General features: G+C 28.5%; 1 protein-coding gene across 2 annotated transcripts in view; it reads right to left on the bottom strand.

Annotated features, from left to right (window-relative positions):
* LOC127281875 (polypyrimidine tract-binding protein 2) overlaps positions 1 to 26999 on the bottom strand; it is a 492268-nt gene extending 465269 nt beyond the window's left edge. The window contains exons 1-2 of one of the 2 annotated variants that reach the window (XM_051305847.1): positions 26403 to 26999; positions 3848 to 3872 (exon numbers count right to left, since the gene is read on the bottom strand). In XM_051305847.1, coding sequence (XP_051161804.1) covers positions 3848 to 3872; positions 26403 to 26410 — 33 coding nt within the window. In that variant the 5' untranslated portion in view covers positions 26411 to 26999. The remainder of the gene's footprint in view (positions 1 to 3847; positions 3873 to 26402) is intronic. The other variant, XM_051305850.1, reaches the window with a different exon arrangement.
* Positions 27000 to 27271: the final 272 nt, after the last annotated feature.

The following is a 27271-nucleotide window of genomic DNA, read 5'->3' as shown; positions in this document are numbered from 1 at the left end:
GAAGACAACAAATTTAAAAACCAAATAATTGCTAGAACCGAATAATCTATGGAACCAACAAATTTGAAACCAACTAATTTTTGGAACCGAATAATTTTTGGAACCAAATAATTTTTGGAGCCAACAAATTTGAAACCAAATAATTTTTGGAACCAACAATTTTTGAAACCAAATAATTGCTGGAACCAACAATTTTTGGTTCCGGATAATTTTTGGGACCAAATAAGTTTTGAAGCCAACAAATTTGAAACCAAATAATTGCTAGAACCGAATAATTTTTGGAACCAACAATTTTTGAAACCAAATAATTGCTAGAACCGAATAATTTTTGGAACCAACAATTTTTGAAACCAAATAATTGCTAGAACCGAATAATTTTTGGAACCAACAACTTTTGAAACCAAATAATTGCTGGAACCAATAATTCTATTATTATTTTAGAAAATAGATTTTTACTAATAATAATAATATCTAAATTCAGTTAAAATTGGGCTAAATATTTGATTAATATCAATTTGAATTTCTTCGATATTTAAAGTTTGTAACTAATTTTTTATAACTTGACATGTATGCCCTAGATTTAATATTTAGAAAATTGAATTTTCCCCTGATATATAGGACAACAGAGAATTCATACAAGAACTTCCTTTGTAATCGGATGCAAATAGGTGGCATGGTCTGAGTTAGGTTTGGCGTGAAACAGAGTTTACTGGGTAGAATGATGATGATCATCATCGTCATCGCTCGACGTGTCTGATACACTAATCACTATTGTTACTTATCAGAGGATGATCCACGTTCACAAACGTGACCTAAAGCTTAACCTCGTCCAGATTGCGCCTAAGGGGTATTATAATTTCATGCCAAGAGATGCCTAAAATCTATTTTTGGATAATATAACAATTTTTCCAAACAAAATTGATTTCTTTTTTTTTTGAATTAAAAAAAATCGAATTGAAAATTTTCTCGCAAAAAAATTATGGAATGAAAAAAAAGAAACAGAAAAAAAAAATTGAAGACTCCTCCTTAGGAAACAATTAGTCACAAGTTAGACAGAATTAAGTCGGGTGCGGTGAATTAACCGTGTGTGCAAAAGGGAATCGCGTGATGTGAAATTTCCGTTCATGTCAGGGGTTTGTTTCGTTATTCCACCCTCGAAAACCCATTGAGTTAAATCATTAGACATTTATCTCTAAACATAAATCTTTGCAACTATTGTTTTTTTTTTTGGTTCATATAAATATTACAAATAATAAATAAATATTTTATCTATAATCGAAATAATAATTAATATATGAAAACTATTTTCATTAATAAATAATATATATATATATATAATTTATCAATTTCACATTGCTTGACAATTAGAGGTTTTGGTGATGTAAAATCACTTTCAAAATGAAATGATGTGGTATAATAATTTCAACATTGTTGATAGATTATCATTTATCGTAATATGTAAATTTATAATTAATTATTCATAAATGTTAATTAGATATCTGCTAATAAAATTAACGTTAATAATTGTTAATTAACAGTTAATTATTATTTCCTTTACATATCAATTTTCATTGACAATTGTATCACAATATAAATAATAAAAAATAAATCAATAATAATCATAATAACAATAATAATAATAATAATAATAATATTATTAAGAAAATAAATAAATTTTGAATATTTTCAACCTATTTTAGACCAAATAATTTTTGGAACCAACAATTTTTGAAACCAAATAATTGCTGGAACTAACAATTTTTTTAACCAACAGTTTTTGAAACCAAATAATTTTTGGATCCGTGTAATTTTTGGGACCAAATAAGTTTTGAAGCCAACAAATTTGAAACCAAATAATTGTTAGAACCGAATAATTTTTGGAACCAACAAATTTGAAACCAAATAACTTTTTGGAACCAACTAATTTTTGGAGTCAACAAATTTGAAACCAAATAATTTTTGAGATTATTTTTTTGGATCCAACAATTTTTGAAACCAAATAATTGCTGGAACCAACAATTTTTGGATCCGGATAATTTTTGGGACCAAATAAATTTTGAAGCCAACAAATTTGAAACCAAATAATTGCTAGAACCGAATCATTTTTGGAACCAACAAATTTGAAACCAAATAATTTTTGGAACCGAATTATTTTTTTGCTAATAAAATTAACGTTAATAATTGTTAATTAACAGTTAATTATTATTTCCTTTACATATCAATTTTCATTGACAATTGTATCACAATATAAATAATAAAAAATAAATCAATAATAATAATAATAATAATAATAATAACAATAATAATAATATTATTAAGAAAATAAATAAATTTTGAATATTTTCAACCTATTTTAGACCCCCCCCCCTTCCAAACTTGATTTTAAAATTGTTCTCAACGGTATTTTGATGCAGTGGGGAAAATTTATCGTTTACGGATAAAACCGATTTTTCGCGCAATATTTTAAATTTCTTAACTCTCACTTATATGTATATATATATATATATCGAGGTGGAGAGAGATGGTTTTTACATGGTCATCGTGAATACGTATGCCTGCATAAAACAGCATCCGTGTGGCATTTGAATTTGAATTTCAGATCCATGGAGATTCTACCACAAGCGGATATCCGGATATTCACGACGGTCTTGATGTTTCGAGAAAAGCTCACGAGACCGAATCTAGATCACACTATATGATGTAAATGGAAACCGGATTACAAAAGTGACCAGTATATACTATATATATATATAGGGTCAGTCAGAATTATTCAAGTGAATGAAATTTTGTGCATATATAAATTATATAAACATTCCTCTCACACACACAAATTTTAAACAATCTTTACAAATTAAAAAAAAAATTAATTTTTTTTTATTTACAAAAAACAATAAATAAGGAATTATGGAAAATTGTGTAAAGGGTAAAAATGTTTAAAAAAATATTTTGGTTACTTACGTCCATTGACGAAAGAGATAAACAGAAGGAAACACTGCCTTGAGTTGTTTGGATAAAGCTGGACTTTTTTTTAAAGCTTTTGGAAAAAGGGGATAAACAGAATGGAAAAGAGAAAGGAATACACGTTGTCCTTGTGAATATATAAACGATGTTTTTTAGAAAATAAAATAATTAAAAAGACTAAGTTGAAAAACAAAAAAGGAAAAAATTAAAATAAAAAGGATTATTAATGTAAAAAAAAAAAGGTTAGAAAGTTTTATGTGAGTTTTCTATATACTAAAAAATTAAAAGCGTCTACAGATTAAATTGTAGCTAATGTAAAGCACACATAGAATAAAAGTTTTAAAATAAGTGAATTCAATGTCTAATTATAATATGCTTTTAAAGTAATTACAAAATATTTTTTTAATATACACTGAGAAAAATAATAAAGTAAATAATTTTTTTCAGCACTTATTGAGCCAAAAAAATTACAATTAGGACTTTTTTTTCTATACACAAAATGAATAATTTAATTGAAATAAGAACTAAACTTTTCCAATTAAATTGTTTTTTTCAAAAATAGGAGACGGATTTGTTACTTTTATGACAAGCAGAAAATTTAGACAATACAATTTTTGTTGATAATTTTCTCAATGTATATTAAAATTTTCACAAAAAATTTGAATTCAGAAAAAGGAAATTTCATTTACTATATATATATCCTTTGGAAATTTTTTAAACGCTAAATTTTTTTAAGCCTCTAAAAAATTACTCTGAAAATAAGAAGTAAAATTTAAAACTAAAAATCACAAGACAAGACAAAAAGTGTAAGAGAGAAAGGATAGAAAAAAGACAGACAAAGGATAGAGAATAAAAAAAAAACGCAGTGCGAATAAGAGGCTCGTACCTTATGCCCAGTGTGCAGTGTGTCTCTGTAACGTAAAAAAGAGAAGAGAAGAATTATAAAAATGCGCACAATACACAAATACAAAAGTGTCAAAAGATATAAAGAGTGTTCATAAAATTTCAAACCTCTAAAAAAAAAAAAAATTTTTTAATTTAAAAATTTTTCTATTAATAAATACAAAAATTTAATTTATTTATTTTATTTATTTTTTATTTATTTTCTATTTATTTTTGTTTCTTTTCGAAAAATTCTAATTTGATACAGAACAATTCTTTTTTCTATGAAACTTTTTCAACACTCTCTACATGACTAAAAGTCAAGTACACATTAAGCAAGAAGAATAAGATATCAAAAAATTGCCACATACACTTTCCAAAATGTAAAACAAATATTTTAATTCAAAAACCTTTTTTTTAAAGAAAAAAAAAAAGTATTTTAAAAATAATTCCATTTTTCTTTACATCATGTTTTCTATTTTGGAAAGAATAATTTGCGATTTAGAAATAAACTTGCGAGTAACAGATATAAACAGAAAAAAGCAGAAATGTATATAAAATAATTAAGGTCAAACCTAATTTAGAAATTAATTAGAAACAAAACGTACCGAACCCATTAAAAAAATTTTTTCCAAATCAATTTTTTTGGTTTTTAAATAGAGAAAAAAATTTTTTTTGGTTAGGTCCAGTACGTTTTGATCAATGTATATATGTAATATAAATAAAAAAAAAAGACTAATAATATTTGGTATATAGAAATATATATATATTACGCTTAAAATATTTAAAACTAAAATAATAAATACAAAAGTAGTAATAAAACAATTATTAATAAACATTATCTAAAAAAAAACTATTATTTGCAGTAGAATAAGATAAAGAATAAGCGAGATAATTGAAAAAAAGTAAAACGAGCAGAGAGAAAAAAATTAAAAGGAAAAAAGAGAAAGAAGTGGTTTGATGAACTTGGCCCTTTCGTGGATAATAATTAGCGGGGGGGAAGGGTCCCTCGCTAGAAAATTAAACCTCATAAAATGTAATTTGGGACGAAATATCTGAGATAAAATTCAGATTAGTCAGCGTTTAAGGAGCAAATAGACATATTTTGCAGTAGTTGGACTCTCTTGAGTGTCGTCTTACGATAAGGAGAATCTCTCCACAGCTAGGCGCCCCTTTACGTGACATCCAATTTTCACGTTAGCATAACTTCACATTTTACGAAAGTAAAGAATAAAGAAAAAAAAGAAATAAAAATTCTCTAACCTACAGAGAATAATTTCACAATCTAGAAAAAAATTTATTTGATTCAAATAATTGGTTGACTATTATCAAATAAATATTTACTTGAGCCAATTCATTTTTGGAACTGAATAATTTTTCGAACCAAATAATTTTTGTAACCAAATAATTTTTGGAGCCAACAAATTTGAAACCAAATAATTTTTGGAACTAACAATTTTTGAAACCAAATAATTGCTGGAACCAACAATTTTTGGAACCAACAGTTAGTGAAACCAAATAATTTTTGGATCCGGATAATTTTTGGGACCAAATAAGTTTTGAAGCCAACAAATTTGAAACCGAATAATTTTTGGAACCAAATAATTTTTGGAGCCAACAAAATTGAAACCAAATAATTTTTGGAACCAACAATTTTTGGAGCCAAATAATTGCTGGAACCAACAATTTTTGGAACCGAATAATTTTTGAAACCAACAATTTTTGGAACCGAATAATTTTTGGAGCCAAATAATTGCTGGAACCAACAATTTTTGGAACCAACAGTTTTTGAAACCAAATAATTTTTGGGACCAAATAAGTTTTGAAGCCAACAAATTTGAAACCAAATAATTGCTAGAACCAAATAATTGTTGGAACCAACAATTTTTGAAACCAAATAATTGCTGGAACCAACAATTTTTGGAACCAACAGTTTTTGAAACCAAATAATTTTTGGGACCAAATAAGTTTTGAAGCCAACAAATTTGAAACCAAATAATTGCTGGAACCGAATAATTTTTGAAGCCAAATAATTGTTGGAACCAACAATTTTTGAAACCAAATAATTTTTGGAACCAACAATTTTTGAAACCAAATAATTGAATGAAATAAACTGTGTTTGAACCAACCTGTATTTAAAACACTAATTAATTGACTCAAAAATTATTTAGTCCAATATTTATTTGACAATAGTCAAGTAACCAAAACTGCAAAAAAATTTCTAAATTAAAATTTCTAAATCAAATAAATTTTCTATTAAATTAAAAAAAAACGTTTCCTTGACCCTAAATAAAAGAAATTTTTTTGATTTTTCTGGTTTTCTAATTGCATTTTCCAATGGTAAAAATGAATTTTTCAGGTTATTTTCTATATTTATATACAGGTATGTATTGGTATCGAGAGAGTGTCCTGGGCCTTTAAACTCTACACACTTCATCGTCCACTCGAGTTCAATCTACTCGATGCGGTATAGAGATTGGCACTTGAAGAGCCTCGATTGGCAGAACTGCCACGCAGATTTCCCGAATATATATATATATAGATGCCTCTTGTGAACAACACGTATGTATATTAGCAATACATATGGCTTCGAAGAGTAAGTACAATGAGGGATGGTGTACTAATTGTAAGATGAAAGCTTTCCCAACTATACATGTAAACATTAATCAAAGATCAATCGAAATTCCCAACAAACACATACACACACAGGTATAGACAAGAATTTTGAGAATTAATTTTTTAACCAAAGCACAAAATTCCATTGCAGGGTTTCTACAAGTATAAACAAAATTTCATGTAGGTTTTACAGACTTGGGAAAACAACCTTAAAATTTATTTCCATCTTTTCTTAATACGAGAAAATTTACTTCAAACTAGTAAAATTTTAATTTTGTCACACTGAGAAAAATATGCTATTTTTGGAACCAACAAATTTGAAACCAAATAATTTTTGGAACCAACTAATTTTTGGAGCCAAATAATTGCTGGAACCAACAGTTTTTGAAACCAAATAATTTTTGGATCCGGATAATTTTTGGGACCAAATAAGTTTTGAAGCCAACAAATTTGAAACCAAATAATTGCTAGATAATTTTTGGAACTAAATAATTGTTGGAACCAACAATTTTTGAAACGAAATAATTTTTGGAACCAACAATTTGGTTATGCCAAAGGTATAAAAATCATTGATTCAAAATCATATGCTATAGAAACTAAAAAATATTTTACAAATTTTATAGCATATATGCTTTAGAATTAATAATTTTTATACCTTTGACAGAAATGCTGTTGATCCAATAGCATATTTTTCCAGATTTTTTTCTGCATTCGATTCTTTTGTGAAATGAAATTATAAATTCTGAAAATAGTTGAAGTAATTGAGAAGAGGGCTATCGTTATCGTCAATACTTGTGTATATGTGTGTGGGTGTGTGGTTGTCACTAACTCGTGGTTGAAACCCTGCTTTCAGCAGATACCATGAATATTACAGTCTGTGGTAAGCCAGTACTTAAAGCACTAGGTCGACTGACGATGTTTAGGCAAGCCTTTTGTCCAGGTCGAGAGGTGGAACCCATCGAACGCAGAAATGTCAGTGTATATCCCTTGTGATGATATACACGAGAGCCAGTTCGTCAAGGGGTAGCTAAACAGCCGAATACGTTGTTGCCAATATCTCGGACAATTCAATTAGATGGTTATTAAGCACCTGTGCACTGACAAGGTTAGCTACGTGCTTCATCGGCCGACTAATGCATGCATGCATGCGTGAGTCCACAATTGCATGCACCAGAAATGTCCACGGTTAGATACTCCTTCTCTATCTCTCTCTCTATATAACCTCGCCACTTTTGTATCCCGTATAACCACGCTTTGACATCCTAAATTTGTCGAGCATTTACACTATTATCATTTTCCAATTTCAAAATCATTTCCATTATGTTGATAATTCATTGGGGAAAAAATAATCCATTAATCACATTATGAAATGATCCGAAAATTCTATTCGGAGATTTGAAGGTATTTTGAAATATTTTAATTTACGATTTTCTTTTTCATTTTCTTTTTTTTCATTTTTAATTATTTTTATCGTATTTTTGTAATTCAGCGGTTTTTTTTATATAAACTGTTTGTATTCCACTGTTTGTATTACCAATGACTAGTAATAGTTTGTTACCATCGTCGATCAGGTAGGTTTCTGTAATGGACACACACTATCAGTCGGTAAAACAGATTCCTTTTTTCTATTCTATTTGAATTCTCGAATTTTCTTTTTCGTAATCGTTATTTTTATCTTTTACACTCTTTTTCTTCTTTTGATCCCGCTGCTTTTCTACTTAAACTTTTTTTGTACTCTCTAATACAAGTTATTACCATTGTCGATTAGGTAGGTTTCTGTAATGGTCACACACCATCGGTCCCGTAATTTTTATCTTCTATCCTCTTTTTCTTCTTATAATTTCGCTGCTTTTCTACGTAAACTTTTTTGGAATTCTGTAATACCTGTTACCATCAGGTAGATTTCTATAATGGCCACACACCATCAGTCGGCAATACAGATTTCTTTTATCGTTCTACTTTTCTATTTGGAAATTATTTCTATTTGAATTCACGAATTTTGTTCCTCGTAATCGTGATTTTTATCCTTTCCCCTATTTTTCTTTTTATCCCGCTGCTTTTTTACGTAAACTTTTTTGTATTCCGTAATACAAATAGTCGGTCAGGTAGGTTTCTGTAATGGCCACACAATCATCAGTAGATAATACAGATCTTTTTTACCATTACCCTCAAAAAAAGTAATAAGAGTAATAGTTTGTTATCATCGTCGATGAGGTAGGTTTCTGTAATGGCCACACACCATCAGTCGGTAAAACAGATTCCTTTTTTTTATTCTATTTGAATTCACGAATTTTCTTATTCGTAATCGTTATTTTTATCTTTTACACTCTTTTTCTTCTTTTGATCCCGCTGCTTTTTTACTGAAACTTTTTTTGTACTTTGTAATACAAGTTATTATCATTGTCGATTAGGTAGGTTTCTGTAATGGCCACACACCATCAGTCGCGTAATTTTTATCTTCTATCCTTATAATTCCGCTGCTTTTCTACGTAAACTTTTTTTGAAAACCGTAATACCTGTTACCATCAGGTAGATTTCTATAATGGCCACACACCATCAGTCGGCAATACAGATTCCTTTTATCGTTCTACTTTTCTATTTGGTTATTTCGATTTGAATTCACGAATTTTCTTCCTCGTAATCGTATTTTTATCTTTTCCCCTATCTCTCTTTTTATCCCGCTGCTTTTCTACGTAAACTTTTTTGTATTCCATAATACAAATAGTCGGTCAGGCAAGTTTCTGTAATGGCCACACACCATCAGTAGGTAATACAGATTTTTTTTCACCATTACCCTCAAAAAAAAGTAATAACAAATATTCGTTTTCTTCTTTACTTATCAAAAACCATCAAAGCACGTAAAATACAAATTGAAAGAATCAAATTACCATTCGGAGGGTTAAAAAAAACCGTAATTCTAAAATGAAAATCACAGAATTACGCGGTAATATAATAATGCAAGATCTTGGAGGCTTACGTTAAAAGCAAACAATTAATCCGGTATTCCATTTGCAAACATTAACACCCGAGTCAATCTCAACGGGTGTTCAGGATCACATTATCCACGCATTCCGTTTGATCCGTGATTGTAAATGTTTACAAACCCATTACATTGTATTGCCTCTGCCTCTGTATGGGGAAAAGCAGTTCTGCTAGCTTGCACAGCTTTGAATCGATTATGGTAATGTAATCAGTCACATCCTAAAATATTGTCTTGACATATATATATACAATATATATAAGATGCAGATTAGTAGATTTATTTTCAAATCACTAATTTATCATTTCAAAAATAAACTCTTGACACAAATACAGAAATAATTAAATTTCCTCCTCTAAAAAGCAGTTCTTTTTTATACTTGTAAATTGGATAATTAAAAAAATAAATTTAATTCCATATAATTAGAATTTAATAAAAAAAAAAATTCCATTTTAAAATGTTAAAAATTCCGTTTTTCATATATGCGAGCATTCATGTCAGTTTAAATATCTTTCTGAGAATTAGCGTTAGTAATTATAAAAAGTAATTATCGGGTGTACTTTTTATAAAAAAGGAAAAATAATTTTCTATCCTTTAGTGAAATCAGAGAGAGAGAAATAGGGGTGGACATCTTGCCTGAAAAGCAGGGATAATGTAATGTTAGTTATACATGATATTCGGCCTATGAAGGGCTTTATATATATACACATATATATATATGTAATATGTCGCGTATAATCCTTCTCAACCCATTCTCGCGAGAACCTTTTGCCCCATGATCCTCTCTCTTTCTCGAGACAAACAGAATTAAAACAGTGCTCTAGAACGCTCGTTTGGTCGGTTGAGCGCTTGCGTTAAACCCGATTAAATATCAAAGCCACGAGAACTGCACGAACCCCGTCTCTATTATTATGTGGTTAATTAGAACCGACAGAGAGGAGAAACGAGAGAGAGAGAGAGAAAAGTGGTGGGGGGAGAGGGTAACAGCGATGGAGGGTTAAACTCGCCGCGGATCATCTATTGTCTAAAACCATGCTCCGATGAACTGTAACTCGCCAGCGTGACTACTTTATTACCAGATAATAGCTTTTTAATTAGTCCATTGTTATTTAGCCATAACTTCTCAATTCTATTACCCCCCAAAAAAAAACATTCAATTTGCCTAAACGTTTTATTAATTTGTTTTTGCATACGAAAATATTGCTTTCAATTAAATCAAAATAGTTGCAAAAAAATACAATGGTTTTATTTACTCACGAAATTGATCCACATTTTCTAGATTTATTCAAGGGAATTCTCATCGTGAAAAAAAAAAATTCTTTATATATATGAAATCCAAACTGTTCCTCCTCCACTTGAAACTCGATCACTTTCCAGAGAACGACTTTCTTAGAAGTGAGGTTTGAAATCGTTTGAAAAATCTCATATATTTCGACCATCGAAATGCAAAAGGAAAAAAAAAAGAAGAAGAAGAAGAAGAAAGAAAAAATTCAACTTCAATCGTCATACAAGTGCAAATGATAAATCTTTACGCAAATAATAAACTGAATTCAAAGGCATTTTATGTAAACTCAAATATCATTCAATATATATCAATGGAAAACAAATATCAAATAAATTTTTTTTTAAAGAATATTTCTCGAAAACTATTTAAAACAAAATCTATTCAGAAAAAAATGGAATATTTTTTCCAATTTCAAGAAAATGAAAAAAAGATTGATAACGCGAAAAAAGTTATGGACCTATTTTTTTTTTTTTTTTTTGCATACATGAGAAAAAATTGTCATTAGAATAATTAAAAGTATACTGAGAGAAAGGATTGGTTGCAATTACCATTTCGTTAGTAAGGTAACTAATTAAATAGTTATTCCAACTAACTAATTAGTTAAACACAGAGAAAAATGGAAAAACGAATAAAGTAACTTTTACTATACTTTAAAAGTAAAACCTGAACTGTCCGCAGTTTCTGCGCATGTCTGGCAAATTTTTACTCCAGAAACAGTAAAATTTACTATTTCCGGAATAATTTTAAAGTAGTAAAAGTTACTTTATTCGTTTTTCCATTTTCCTCCGTGAACCAACTAATAAAATAGTTATGCCAACTAATAAAAATAGTAACAACTAATAATTTCGCAGCAGCACAGTTTTCAAACTAAAAATGGTCATCTCAAAAATGGTAACCCCAATAAATTATTTCTCTCAACGTAGAAAATAATTTCAATAATGGTATATTTTTAAAAACTTATTTTTAACGTTTCCATCAATATAATTAAAAAGGAAATTAAAAATAACGAATAATCAATGCCATTAAAATTAACTATCATTAATATTGTCCGAGATATTTTTATTTTTTTCCAATAAAAATATGACAAACATGATTATCGACAATTTTTTTCTCTCTCCTTTTTCTTCAAAGATTGATTAAGTTCGATATGCAATGTATACTCAGAGAAAACATTCTCAAGAGTAGTACACGAGAGTTTCAACTGAATTGAATAAGTTTTTACATTTATCATTTCACAAGTGCTCGCGGATATAGAGAAGTTTGAATTTTCCGACGGTGTTACATTTCTGTCTCTCTCTCTCTCTCTCGTTTCTCTGGCGCGTCGTTCTTTTCATCGCGGGAGCAATTCGAATGCTTCCTAATTATTTCTAGTTCCTGAATCGGGGAAAAGGGTTCGAGGTCCCATCGAATGGACTGATGGCTGGCATGGGCGTGAGGGATGAATTCAAGAGTTATTATGTTATTGGAATCGAATGGATGGTAGAGAGAGTGAGAGAGAAAACGGAATCGGATTATCGAGAAAGAGAAGGGGGGAGGGGGCAAAGAGCGTCCAGGATTTTGGCCCACCCTTCGACCGGAAACCGTGTCAGGATTACCGACTGGGAATGGACAGTTGCCCATACTGACCGGAGGGTTTACCTGGATCCGTTGGTTGTGTGTATATATATTTCTCTTAATTCCCTGCTCTTTCAATTTCAATTGTCCTTTACTTTATAATCAGTTATCAACATTTCCGTGATATTCATTTATTATCGATTTATATTCCACTCTTTATCAATTTTACAATATTTTTCCAAATTTCGAAATAAAAATAAAAATATTTCTCAATTATTGAATAATTATTATATAATAAATTAAAACGAGAAATGTGTACTTTTGTAGTTTGTGTAAAATGTAACATAAAAGAGAGAAGATTGCGGATCGGTCAAGCGCATCAGACTTGCACCAAGGAAAAATTTGCATTTTAATCGTTTACCCAACGAGATACGATGAGAATCTTTTCGCTTCAGTGGCTTTCTCACTTATTTCTTAACTTATACGAATTACATCATGCGTAAATATTTTGAAACATATATACAATAAAAATAAAAATTTATTTCATTCAAATAATCGATTACTATTATCAAATAAATATTTATATCAATTAATTGGGTCAAATATTTAGTATTTAATTTTTACTTGAATCAAATATAAAACTGTATTTGAAACAAAAAATAAACACAAAAGAAAAATCGTTCTATATAATTTTTTTTTTATTCAAAAATTATTCGCTTCAATATTTATTTTATAATAAAGTAATCGATTATTTGAATCAAATAATTTTTTTTTTTCAGTGTATATATAAAACAAAAAAAGTGGTTTCCTCGGAGTAGGCCCTGTTTTGTTCCCCTCTTGAAATTTGCGATAAACCCAAGAGGTCATCACACATGACTTTGCTTTGACCAATACACTCTCACCCAAACTCAAGGTCAGCCAAAAGCATCCAACCCTTTAATGAGAATGACGGTGGAGGCCACAACGTTATGTCACAGCACTTTCTGCTACGTGTCCAGGGACCTTTCACAGAGCAGTTGATAGTCACTGGGACTCCGCAAATGTAAGCTCCGAAAGTGTGACTCGAGGGAACCACTGTTCACTTTACTTCGTTTCGCACTCTTATATATACTAACCAAACGAATCATTTGAGCGCTTTTGAGAAAACGTTAATTATCCTTTAATCAATGTTTTACACGTTGAAAATTACTTTTTTCCAATATACATTTCATTCACTAATTCTATAGTCTATTTTAATGATAAAATTAATTCGAAAAACAGAAAATTAAAAAAAAAATCAATTTTTCATCGTACAAGATGAAATAACAGGGTGGGTGCCTACTAAAAATCTGAATTAAAATTCCAGGACTTTTCCAGGAGTTTTCAGGACAAATTTCTTATTTTTCCAGGACATTAAATTGGATGACTTTAAGGAATAAAAAAATTTTTAGTTTAACTATTGTTTTCAGAAATTATTAAAAAATTACTCTCTAAATTTGAATTAGTAAAAATGTTTACTAATTTGAATTAGTGACTCACTTTTTGCTTCTGAATTAGTTAAATTTTACTAATTGTTAGTAAAAGTTACTAATAATTAGTAAAATTTTACTAATTCAGAAGCAAAAAGTGAGCCACTAATTCAAATTAGTAAACATTTTTACTAATTCAGATTTAGAGAGTAATTAATTACTTAAGTAAATTTTCATTTTACTTATTCAATGATTTTTTTTTAACTTGATTGACAAAATTAGAAATTTTTGAAAATTTAAAAGCAAAATATAAAAAATTCAAGGACAAAAATTAAAATTCCAGGACTTTCAAGGACATTCCAGGACATTTTTTCAAATTCCAGGACTAGTAGACACCCTGAATAATTTTATTTTCTCATTTAATTATTTCTCAAGATCAAAAATTTCATTTATGCCAAAACACAAAATTTATTTGCGAACGGGGAAAAAAAATTCCTTTTTCCAAGAGAATGAGAAAAAAATCGGACAAGTGCGAGTTACACTCGCACTGAAATCGAGGGTTCCGTACTCGAAGCGAACTTATTTGGTATAAAAACAAATGTTTAAAAAATATGTGTTGTGTATTAAATAATATATGTGATACAAAAATGAACAATTTTTAAAAAAAAATTTAAGAAAATTGTTCCTCCTTTGGTATAAAAACAAAAAAAAATTTTAAATTTGTTTTGTATTTCAAATAATATAAGTGATACAAAAAGGAACAATTTTGTAAAATTTAAGAAAATTGTTCCTCTTCGTATCACTTATATTATTTGAAATACGAAACAAATTTAAAATTTTTTTTTTGTTTTTATACCAAAGGAGAAACAATTTTCTTAAATTTTTTTTTAAAAATTGTTCATTTTTGTATCACATATATTATTTAATACACAACACATATTTTTTAAACATTTGTTTTTATACCAAATAAGTTCGCTTCGAGTACGGAACCCTCGATTTCAGTGCGAGTGTAACTCCCACTTGTCCGATTTTTTTCGTTTTTTGCGGAAAAATACATTTTTTTATTAAATTTATCATTTTTCTTCAAAAATTTGATAAAAATTGATCATCAACTCCAATCGCACTTACATTTTTTCCTTGTATTTTTCACGCAAAAATACAGTTTTACAGCAAATGTGAACAATTTGGGTTGAATATTGTGTGCGCTAGGGAGAATAAATCATTTTTTTTTCGAAATTTTTGATTTTTCCTTGACAACGCTATGTAAATTGATCGGAATCAAGTTCGCTATATTTTTCCTGTAATTTTCACGTAAAAATACGTAAGTGTACCAAATTTGAGCTCTTTATGTCAAAAGATGTGGCTGCTAGGGGGGGGGTACATAGTCATTTTTAGGTATTTTTCGTAAAAATACATGGTTTTTCCTTGACAACGCTATGATAATCAACTCCAATCATGCTCGCTATATTTTTTTTGTAATCTACACGTAAAAATGCGTTAAAATATGTAAATTTAATTTCCTTTAAATAAAATTTTGTTCGTTTTTGGTGGAAAAATACATTTTTTTCCTAAAATTGTCATTTTTTCTTGAAAAACTTGATAAAAAGTTAATCATCAACTCTAATCGTGACCGCTTTTTTCCCCTGTATTTTTCCCGTAAAAATACAGTTTTACAGCAAATGTGAACAATTTGGGTTGAATATTGTGTGCGCTAGGGAGAATAAATCATTTTTTTTTCGAAATTTTTGATTTTTCCTTGACAACGCTATGTAAATTGATCGGAATCAAGTTCGCTATATTTTTCCTGTAATTTTCACGTAAAAATACGTAAGTGTACCAAATTTGAGCTCTTTATGTCAAAAGATGTGGCTGCTAGGGGGGGGGTACATAGTCATTTTTAGGTATTTTTCGTAAAAATACATGGTTTTTCCTTGACAACGCTATGATAATCAACTCCAATCATGCTCGCTATATTTTTTTTGTAATCTACACGTAAAAATGCGTTAAAATATGTAAATTTAATTTCCTTTAAATAAAATTTTGTTCGTTTTTGGTGGAAAAATACATTTTTTTCCTAAAATTGTCATTTTTTCTTGAAAAACTTGATAAAAAGTTAATCATCAACTCTAATCGTGACCGCTTTTTTCCCCTGTATTTTTCCCGTAAAAATACAGTTTTACAGCAAATGTGAACAATTTGGGTTGAATATTGTGTGCGCTAGGGAGAATAAATCATTTTTTTCGAAATTTTTGATTTTTCCTTGACAACGCTATGTAAATTGATCGGAATCAAGTTCGCTATATTTTTCCTGTAATTTTCACGTAAAAATACGTAAGTGTACCAAATTTGAGCTCTTTATGTCAAAAGATGTGGCCGCTAGGGGGGGGGTACATAGTCATTTTTAGGCATTTTTCGTAAAAATTTATGGTTTTTCCTTGACAACGCTATGTTAATCAATTCCAATCAAGTTCGCTATATTTTTCCTGTAATCTACACGCGAAAATACATATGTGTACTAATTTTCAGCCCTCCAGATAAATTTGTGTGGCCGCTAGGGGGGGGGTACACGATTTCAAAAAAACCGATATTAATAGGGTTCCGAACCGAGTACGGAACCCTAAAAAAAGAGAAAACTAAACAAAAAACGCAGGTGGCAAAATAAAACACTTTAAATCCAACGGCGCGACGACACTCTCGCAAATTCTCGTCGGTTCTCCGCATTTGGTACAATAACCGATCGTACCATCCAGGATTAGAGATCGATAACGAGTAATAACAAGCTACGATTGGAATTTGTCGAAAGCATTAGTTAGAAGCCCGCTTAATCGTGATACAGCTTAAATCGCGTATTCGCAACTTTCAAAAAAAACTATAAAAAGTCCTAATTTTTCGTCATCATCATTTTTTTTTTTTTTTTTTTTTCATGTCTCTGATTCAAACCACCATTATTTGCCAAAGAATCCTAGTCCCCTGGGGGGAACAAAAAAAAAATATATAAATTTTTGTTGCGCTGTGTATAAAAAAAAAACGTTTTTTTTTTTTATGGAAAAACGAGACTCCGAGACTATATATGATGTATAACGAGTAAATAAAAAATCTACTAAAATAAACGCAAAAGAAAAATCGTTCTATATAATTTTTTTTTTTTTTTTTTTGAAATTCTATTACAATCTCCATCAATCACGAATGTTACGGAAAAAAAAATATAATTAAACTGGAAAAAATTTAACAATTTTTATAAAATTCATATTTTATTAATTAAAAAGCGAACATGTGCATTTGATGTATAAAAAGAATTTTTATCAAAAACCACCCCCGGGGGGGGGTGAATTAGGATAAATTATATAAATTAATTTGAAAAGAAAGTTGATTTGAATTCTTATGTGAAGAACGTACTTTAAAATGCATCAACAAATTAAGTTAGTGAGGGGAATTTACGCGAGAGTGGTTAACAAGTTCTCTGTATACAGTGGCCGACGGAGCGCTTTAATTTTGAATTTCCTTCTCGTCTTTCCAATTTCAGTTACGATTGCAACGTGACGCAATAAGCGAGCCCATTTGGTTCCTCCTTTCTCTTTATATCTCTCATTCTCTCGTTTGCTAAAGACCGGTGTGTTTCGTCCCCTCCCCCCCCCCACCACCCTACAATTCGCGATGCGGGTTTTAACATTGAATGAAACGATAACATTGTTTTATAATAATTTGCTCGAATTAACCTGCTCTCTCTCTCTCTCTTTCTCTCTCTCTCTGTACAAACAGAGGCTATAAGGCACCGTAAGAAATGTTACGTCGACACAGTTCGTCAGGAGAAAAAAAAAAAAATTTCTAAGATTATTAAAAAAAGTTCTCAATTTCAGACACAAACATTATTGTAATTAATTTTTTTTTAAAGATTTCATTTAAACACACAGTAATTTAAAAGTATCAAATTGATACTGAAAATATCAAATTAATATAAATTTTTATATTAATTAGATATTTTTGGTATCAATTTGATACTTTTAATTTAGTGTGCATAGAATCCCTAAAGAATTTAAAATATTTTCTTACCAAACCAATATTGATAGAAAAAAAAAAACTAAATTGAAAAATATAACTTATTCAAAAATATTTATTGTGGTTTGGAATTTTTTAATAATTTTAAAATATATTTTTAAAAATTCGATATATGCATTTTCCAATTTAATCAACAATTCCCCAAGTATGTAAAATGTACAATATATTGAGAAAAATATTTATGCTATCCGAAAAAAAAATATCACGTTAAAATAATATTTTCTATATCACAAATTTGGTAATCTATACTCCATAAAATGGCAAATATTGTAGAGGGAAATTATGTTAATTTAAATCACATTTTATATGACTCATATAAATTATTTGCAAAAAATATATATTTGCGATCAATTAATGTGGAAAAAATTTTAAACGTTCAAATGCACAAAATTTTTTTTGAAACTTCTTTAAGTACGAATTTTATTACAAACATTTTAATTTAAAAGTATCAAATTAATACCAAAAATATCAAATTGATATAAAAATTTGTATCAATTTGATATTTTTGGTATCAATTTGATACTTTTAATTTTGTGTGAATTATTGTTTTAAATATCTAAAAAAAAAGTTATTAATTAAATATTTGTTTAATTTACTGTTTTATTTTACATTGACATTATAATTTTTAATAATTTATAAATTGAAAAAAATATTTTGTTCATTTGAACGTTCAGAACTTTTGGCTCATATCAATTAAAACTTTTTTTAATGTTTAAAACAATATTAGAACTGCACTAACCTATTAAAAAATTACACGGATGAGAAAAAAATGGAAAAACGAATAAAGTAACTTTTACTATACTTTAGGAGTAAAACCGAAACTGTCCGCAGTTTCTGCGCATGCCTAGCAAATTTTTATTCCAGAAATAGTAAAATTTACTATTTTCGTAATAATTTTTACTATTTCAGAAGTAAATTTTACTATTTGTGGAGTGTAAAAATTTCCAGAAATCACAGAAACTGCGAACAGTTGGTTTTACTCCTAAAGTAGTAAAAGTTACTTTATTCGTTTTTTTTCTCCGTGTAATTATTTACTAAAAAAATTTACAATTTTACTTTTGCCTCCTCATAGAGGAAATATTTTTATAGAAATCAAAAATTCGAATAACATTTAAAAAAAAAATAAGAAGCAAAAATATTTAATTTTACATTGTATTTTACAGCAAGAGAGAGAGAGAGAGAGAGAGAGAGAGAGAGAGAGAGAGAGAGAGAGAGAGAGAGAGAGAGAGAGAGAGAGAGAGAGAGAGAGAGAGAGAGAGAGAGAGAGAGAGAGAGAGAGAGAGAGAGAGAGAGAGAGAGAGAGAGAGAGGGAGGGAGGGAGGGAGGGAGTGAGTGCGAGAGAGTTCAAAGAATTGCTTTTACCTATACGTGTATAGCAATGCATCATCGATGTATCGTGTCAGTTTTAATTAGCGCTTCCTGTCGCCATTAAACACCGGGGTTTGTTCAGCCGCAGAGGGCCGTTAATAAAATTTGCGGCAATGCCTGAACTATGTTCGTAAAATGGTCAATACCAAAACGTAAAATCACGCAACAATACGCTATAAAAATTATTACACTCTTTAATCGAAATTTATGGAACTCGCGCGCAAATACACATATACATATATATATACTTTACATTATCAATTAATTTTCGGTAGAATAATAAATATATAACATATCATTTTTCAAAATGATCAAAAAAAAAAAAGTAAATTTTAAAAATTCTAAAACACAAAAAATTATTTCGAAGTTAAAAAATTGAATTGAATTTTTTTTTTTTTCCCAATAATAGAGAATCAGTGATTGAATTATATCCTTTGTATTCGAATCATATATGTCAGTCTGAACTAGAAAGTCATATCGAGGAAAGTAATTAGTTGAATGCGCACCCATAATGTTCAGAATAGGGGCTTTTGGCTATCATGCGGGTTGAGGGTACATATAATCTGCAAGTGTATTCTGCGTAGAATTCTGAATTAATTGGCAACCTAGTATGAAGCTTTCATGCCATTAGAGTATAAAGCTCTCTCTTTGTTTGACATAAAAAAAAAGATAAAAATAAATATACCATTCTCGTACTCTAACATATATATATATATTCTGTTTCAATTTTACAATTATTCGAATCCAATTTTTTTTTCAATTTTTTTTATTATTAATATTTATATTATTTTATTAATTACTATTTTTATTAATATTATTAATCGTTCTATTTAATGTTAATTATCGAAAAATTAATGTTAAAAAATATTTAAAATATTATTATAAAAGTAACAATCTAGAAAAACAAACATTCATGTTAAACATTGCTTTGTTAATTAATATATTGTAATTATCGCAAAATAATTCTTTATGTCGAAAACCGCAATGTTTTCCGCGCGAAACAGCCAAAAGATTTTTCCCACGTTAAAATAAAACAAAAATATAAATACGCTTCACCACAAGAGTTTGACAAACAACACGGGAAAAACATTATTTGAGTCTGACAACAAAAATATATGCTATATATAAATTCGGTTAAACATCAAAAAAAGGACTTTTTTTGAATAAAAAACGTTTATAGAAAAATTTGCCAAAAATAAAAATTTGTAATTAACGAACAAAATAAGTATACACACAAAAAACAAATACTGAAACCATTAACATCTTAAAATCAAAATGCCTTAAAAGTAATTTTAATCTTAAAACTAGATTAAGTCAATTTTAGGACTTAAAATCATACACTCAAGGCTGAAATTCAGTAAAAATGGTTCTAATGTTAACGGTTTTAGTCAAAAGTGAACTGAATGTAAGTATTATTTTTTAGTGTGTATAAATAATAATAAATAAATTTATTTCAATGACCTACACGCAAAAAAAATCTTCACCTGGAACAGCGATATATTTCTCTAGAATGGCGAAAGGTATCGATATTCTAGAGAAATATATCGCTGTTCCAGGTGAAGATTTTTTTGCCTATAATTAAAAATTGTAAATTTAATAATTCAAATATTTATTTATTTTCGTGCGATTTAAATTTAATTTAAATGCGTGTGAAAATGAATTTATCAAGTTGTTATCGTGACAATTTGCAACGGTATTTAGGAGATTTGAGGGATGTTTAACGACGTGAATAGAGAGAAGAGAGGGAGTAAGTCTTTACAAACGAATGAACCATCTAGGTCGATTTCTATGTTGGAAGTACTGGACGAGGTTGTTTCTCTGCATAGTCATTCGCTATGGCAGAGTGCCACGATCTATTATCGTCAAGACAGCATCGTTAAACCACACACGTGAACCTAGTAGACCAAAGAGAAAGAGAGAGAGAGAGAGAGAGAGAGATTGGCGAAAGTACTCGTGTTGAACGAATTAATCTCCTTCACGGCGCCGTTCAATTTTTTTTTTTTTTTTACCTCTTTGTCATTCACATAATATCTTCCCTAATGTTCATAAATTTTATCGCCTTCGACCATTCTTTAAATATAATCCATTTAAATCTTTTCCAAGATACATCTTCCAAAAGATGATCGAGTCTCAAAAACTCCATCATCAACACAACACAGCATATTTTCCATTGAATTTTCAAACAGACTTCTTCCATCAAGAAAATAACACATTTTCATGTAAATACCGTCCGACATTATTTATGAATCGCGTCATTTCAAAATATTTGCTTAAATCACATTTAGCCTATTTCAAATAAATATAATTTTTATTTTTACTATGAGACAAAAAGTTTTGAACGTTCATAATGAACGAAATTTTTTTTTTGCAACTTCGAATTTTATTACAAAATATTGTTTAAAATATCTAAAATGATGTTATTAATTTAATAATTGTTTAATTTACTGTTTTATTTTACATATGGTCATCATAATTTTTAATAATAATTTATAGATTGAAAAAAATATTTCGTTCATATGAACGTTCAAAACTTTTGACTCATTTTTTTACTGTTTTATCATTACTTATTTTGGGGCAACACATTTTATTCCATAAAAAACAATTATTAAAATTTTTATTCAAAATAATAATTTATTTACAATAAAATAGTTTAAAATAAAAATTCAGGGTGTCTAACAAAGAGGGAGAAAAAAATTCCCTGACTTTTCCCTGACTCCTCCCTGAGATTTTTTGATTTTTTTCCCTGACTTTTTAATAACCTTATCACTGTAAAAAGAAGGTACTAAAACAGTTCCAATTTTAGGTATCAAAATAGAACCAAATAACAATTTAGTATACCTAAAATTGGTATTAAATTAATACCTTTCGTTTTACAGTGATTTCTGCTTTTTTTGGACAAAAATATGGTTACTGACATATTTAACAATAAATTAATTTCTAATGGTAGTAACAAATGGTAATAAAAACCATTCAAGTTTTTTTAGATTTAAAAATTTTTAAATTCACAAAAAATTTTTGCAGAAATTTACAGTTTCCCTGACTTAGAATGAAATTTTCTGAAATTCCCTGACTTTTCCCTGACATTTCCCTGACTAACAAAATTCCCTGACGTTTTCCTGATTTCCCTGACCGTTAGACACCCTGAAAAATTAATAATTTTTTATGGAAAAAAATGCATGCGCCCTTTTAATTTGCAAAAAAAAAATATATTTAAATAAATTCAGATAATATTCTCCTATATATTAAATATGCGAGCATGTATTAATTTACATCTTCAAAGTTTGATTTCGAGTTTATATATATATATAGATTATGAACCCCTAAGGAATGAGGCTTTACGGACTGGCTACGAAATTAACCGATCGACCTGTAAATCAAATATTAGTTTCGCGGGACGATCATTCTAGAGGGTAAAGGCCTGTCAGCGCGCATACATGAATGCATTTTGAAAATGGTCCGCGGGGATAATCGAGCGCATGAATCCCGCGGGTCGTGATTATGATTTTGGAACGTTTCAGAGAGACGAGTATTCCATTCGTAGTTGAATGCCTGGTAATTGCTGCTACGGGGGCAGAACGGACGAGGCTAGAAACTCCCCCCTCCCCATCACTACCACCCCTGAACTATGATGATTCTCCACAAGCTCTGAATATCTATTTCTCTCTATCAGGTATATCTCTCTATATCTTTCTCATTCTCTATTCAATCTATCTCTCTCTATATATATATATATATAGATATATATATATATATCTTTATTTCTAAATCTATATAATATCTATATGTGTATATAATTTCTATCTTCATTTTTATCTTTTCTGTTCCTAGTCTCGCGACGCCTTTTAACCTTTCTGTCTCTCTCGGTTCATCTCGTCGGTCAAATTGGCCTCGTAATCCGCAATGTATGCATTACCGATGCATCGTTGAACGTGCGCCTATTGAATTTTTTTTTTTTTTTTTTTTCTTTTTTTTCGATGGAACATTGACTATCTCGCGCGACTATATGTATATCCCATTCTCTTGACTTCCACTGGCCACCGATTACAGCAATGGATGCATTGCGCTTCGACTCGTGTCAATTAAGTACAATGTCGATTTTTCTTTTTTTTTTTTTACATGCGCTCACGTTCTCCATTCACGATTTGATTCGCTTTTTTGCATCCTATAATAATTTCGAGCAATTTCGAACACATTGTTCGAAAGTCCAAGAAGAAAAAAAAAATTCAGAATTTTCCACGCTTCTCTTAATTTTAGTATATTATTTCTTTTTCTTAATTTTTCAATTCTACTATTCTATATTGTTCAATCAGACTCGAAAATGCAAAATTAAATTACTAAATTAACAGTTACTATATGCAATTAGTACCACCGAAAATGAAATTTATTTAATTCAAATAATCGATTACTTGACTATTACCAAATATTTATTACACTGAAAAAAAAATTTATTTGATTCAAATACCGGTGTATTTGGTTATTATCAAATAAATATTTACTTGAATCAAATATTTCTTATTTGTAATTAAAATTCTTTATGTCCCAATTAATTATAAATATAGTAAAATTTTGATTTAATGACTTTTTATAGAACAAGTAAAAGATATTAAGAAACATCTTTAACGTTTCGGAATCGGTACCGATTCCCTCATCAGAATTTATTTCATCTAAAAGAGTAATGTTACAATTAGAACTATTTTAAGATTATAAATTCAAAAAATGCAAAAAAAGAAAATTACATACCAATTAATTCTGAGGAATTAAATTTTAAGAATAGTTGTGAATCAAATAAAGGATCATTTCTGAAAAGAATATTGTTTATGTAGTAATTTAAGATTTTTTAATTCTTTTTATTATTAAAGTCAGAATTTTCTTTTTTTGCATTTTTTGAATTTATAACCTTAAAATAGTTCTAATTGTAACATTACTCTTTTAGATGAAATAAATTCTGATGAGGCAATCGGTAACGATTCCGAAACGTTAAAGATGTTTCTTAATATCTTTTACTTGTCCTATAAAAAGCCATTAAATCAAAATTTTACTATATTTCTTATTTGAATGAAATATATAATATTTGAATAAAATATTTCAGTATTTGAAGAAAATATCATTTATTTGATTCAAATAAGAAATATTTGATTCAAGTAAATATTTATTTGCTAATAACCAAATACAACGGTATTTGAATCAAATAAATTTTTTTTTCAGTGTAGTATCAAATAATTTTTACTTGGATCAAATAAAACAGTAATTTCCGTAATTGAAATAAATATATTTAATTGACTAAAAAATTATTAGATTTCAAAAAATATTTATTTAATAATAGTCAAGTAATTAGTTATAAATAAATATTTTTTTCATTGTAACTTTTAAAAGAAATTGATTATTTTTACTAATTCTTAGCAAAAAAAAGAAGAATAGTGAAATTGTTCATTAGTATATTATAATTGTCATTTACTACGAATTACTTAATTTTATATTTTACTGGAAATGATACTTTTATGATGGGAAATTAAATGAAATGAATTAAATGATCACTGACGCGGGCTTCATTTTCCAAGAAAGACCTGCGCAATTTTTTTTAATGTTTGCTTGACTTGAGACTAAGAAACATTCTGAAATACAAAATTAACGATACTATTCTTGGAGCTCATGCCAGATGTTTCTCTTTCGAAGAAAACGTATGTTGTAAGGGTGATGTCCTATTTTACATATAGGATTTAGTCCCTTGAAAATTGCAATTATTAAAAATAACCAATTACTTGCAAAAAAAAAAAACTGTTAATTCAAACCTTGTTAACTAATTATTAACCCCAAAAAAAAATTTAAGACGAAAAATTTATTTTATTATAATTTTACTGAAAAAAAATTTACTTAATTCAAATTATAAATTATAAATTTATATTATAAATTTTAATTAGTAAAAAATTTTAAATAATCTGAATTAGTGTCCCACTTTTTGATTTTGTATTTCAAATTTTACTGATTCAATAATAAACAAATTTATTTTTACTATTAGTTAATTTTTTATTTTTTATTATTCAAAAGCAAGTAAGTCTATAATTCAAATTATAGTTAATTTTTACTAATTCACAATTAGAGTGGCTATTGTTAAATAAATATTTATTTACATCAAATAATTATTTGAACCAATCAAATTCGATTCTAAATACAGCAATGAAGTTCAAATACACTTTATTTGATTAAAGTAAATATTTATTAATTAATCAATTGAGCAATTATTTGAATCAAGTAAATTTATTTCCATAAAATATAAATCTTTTAAGAAATTTTAAAAAACGTTCCTTTTTTATTTTAATTATAATATATATTATATAATTTTACTTCAACTTTATTTTAATATTAGTTTTACTTTTTTTATTTTAACGTGCAAAGCTTTAGAATTTGATATGTCTCACTTGAGTGTGAAAGTTGGGAAATAGAATAATTTACAACTGAACCATAAAGTAAGTTTAATTTTAAGGGAAATTCGGTTTAACAGTTGTTTTTATGTTATAAACTTGTTGATAGCAAAATAAAGTAAATTAAACTTTTATAAGATACAAAAACTAAAATTTCAAGAGAAAATCTGTTTTCATAATAATGCTAATGTATATATAATATTTAAAACAAAATTGCTGTGCTTTAAAAACTTTTTTAATCTATTTTTGTTTTTAATATTTTTAAACTAGTATTAAAATAACAATAACGAGTTTTAAAAACCTCGTTTAAAAATAGAAAATTCATGACAATTTCAAAATTACAGGTTATGCAATATATATGTAATAACGAACAAAACAATATAATACAGAAAAACAAAACTGATAAAGAAAAAAACAATTGATAGTGTCAATTAAACTAACCTCAAAATTTCCTTTTTAAAAAAATACAAACGCTAGTTTATTAAACTATTACCAAAAAAGAATAATTCAAAATAATTGTTAAAACGGATATGGACTATTACAAAAAAAAAAAAATTGAAATACCAAAGCACGTGGAGCTTGCGACGCGAATTAAATCTGATCATCAAAAAAGAAGGTCACGTTTAATCCATGAGGCCATGTTTACTATATAAACTTAATTATTTTTTTTTTGCATTTCCATCTCGCGTTTACTCTCTTTATAACTGTCATGCTTAATTTCTCGCTCGCTCGCTCAAAAGCATCCCTCTCTATCTTGCTGTCGATAAATTTGTCTGGGTGTACAGGGACACCACAATAAAAAGCGATAAAGAAAAAAAAATAAGATAACTTACCCGTTCATCCTGGTGAGCAGCCGTCGCGAATTCAGTTTTCCTTCCACTGTTGATGAAATGATGATCACCCACAGCAATCAGCAATCACGATGACAATCACTGGAATGGTAACGATAATTGCAATTAAAATGACAGCGACAGAGGCACCACCTCCACACTTGAAAAACAACAGGTTGCATGTGTCGGCAGATAAATATGGCGGGTCACTCGCGAAAAATAATGTCTGTACCCATCAATAATGCAAAAAAAAAGAAAGAAAAAAAAAAGAAATCACAAAAACCCAGCCCACCTAACCTATAAAAATGTCATAATCGATTCATGAATGCCGGTTACAATAGCTCAATGTTAATGCCGGTTTAGAAAAAAAAAGAAATTGAACACGAACACGAATAATTTATCAACTCGCGCGTTCACAAATAAACTTGTAACATGGGAAATAATTACACGATCACTACTATGGTCGATTCGTTATAGCGGGATATGTGTTAGGACAACAACAAAAAAAAAACCCGCACTATGGAGAAACACGATTGAGTGAGACAAGAGAGGCACATGAGATTATCGAATTGTCAGCAATCCACATCCAAGCAGAACATTCACGTTGTCTGACTTGTCTGGTTGCATGGAGGAACGTTCAGGATTTGACAAACTAACGCCATCTTGCGGCGGCGCGCAGTAACTTTATGAGCGCCCGGCGTTTTGTTGGTAACAGTGCCACTGCACGCGGGAAATAATTCAAATTTGAATTTCCGTTTTCTATTCTTTTTGTTGTTTTATTTTAAAAACAAATAATTTAATATAGAATTTCAGTATATTTAAAATAAATCAAAAAGAAAATATTTCTGAATTATTTAAATTGATGAAAAATT

The sequence above is a fragment of the Leptopilina boulardi genome, unplaced genomic scaffold (genome assembly GCF_019393585.1).
Source record: "Leptopilina boulardi isolate dan_hultmark-lab unplaced genomic scaffold, ZJU_Lbou_2.1 LbouV2_278, whole genome shotgun sequence".
In the NCBI taxonomy this organism is placed as follows: domain Eukaryota; kingdom Metazoa; phylum Arthropoda; class Insecta; order Hymenoptera; family Figitidae; genus Leptopilina; species Leptopilina boulardi.
This window is presented reverse-complemented; position numbering and strand designations above follow the sequence as displayed.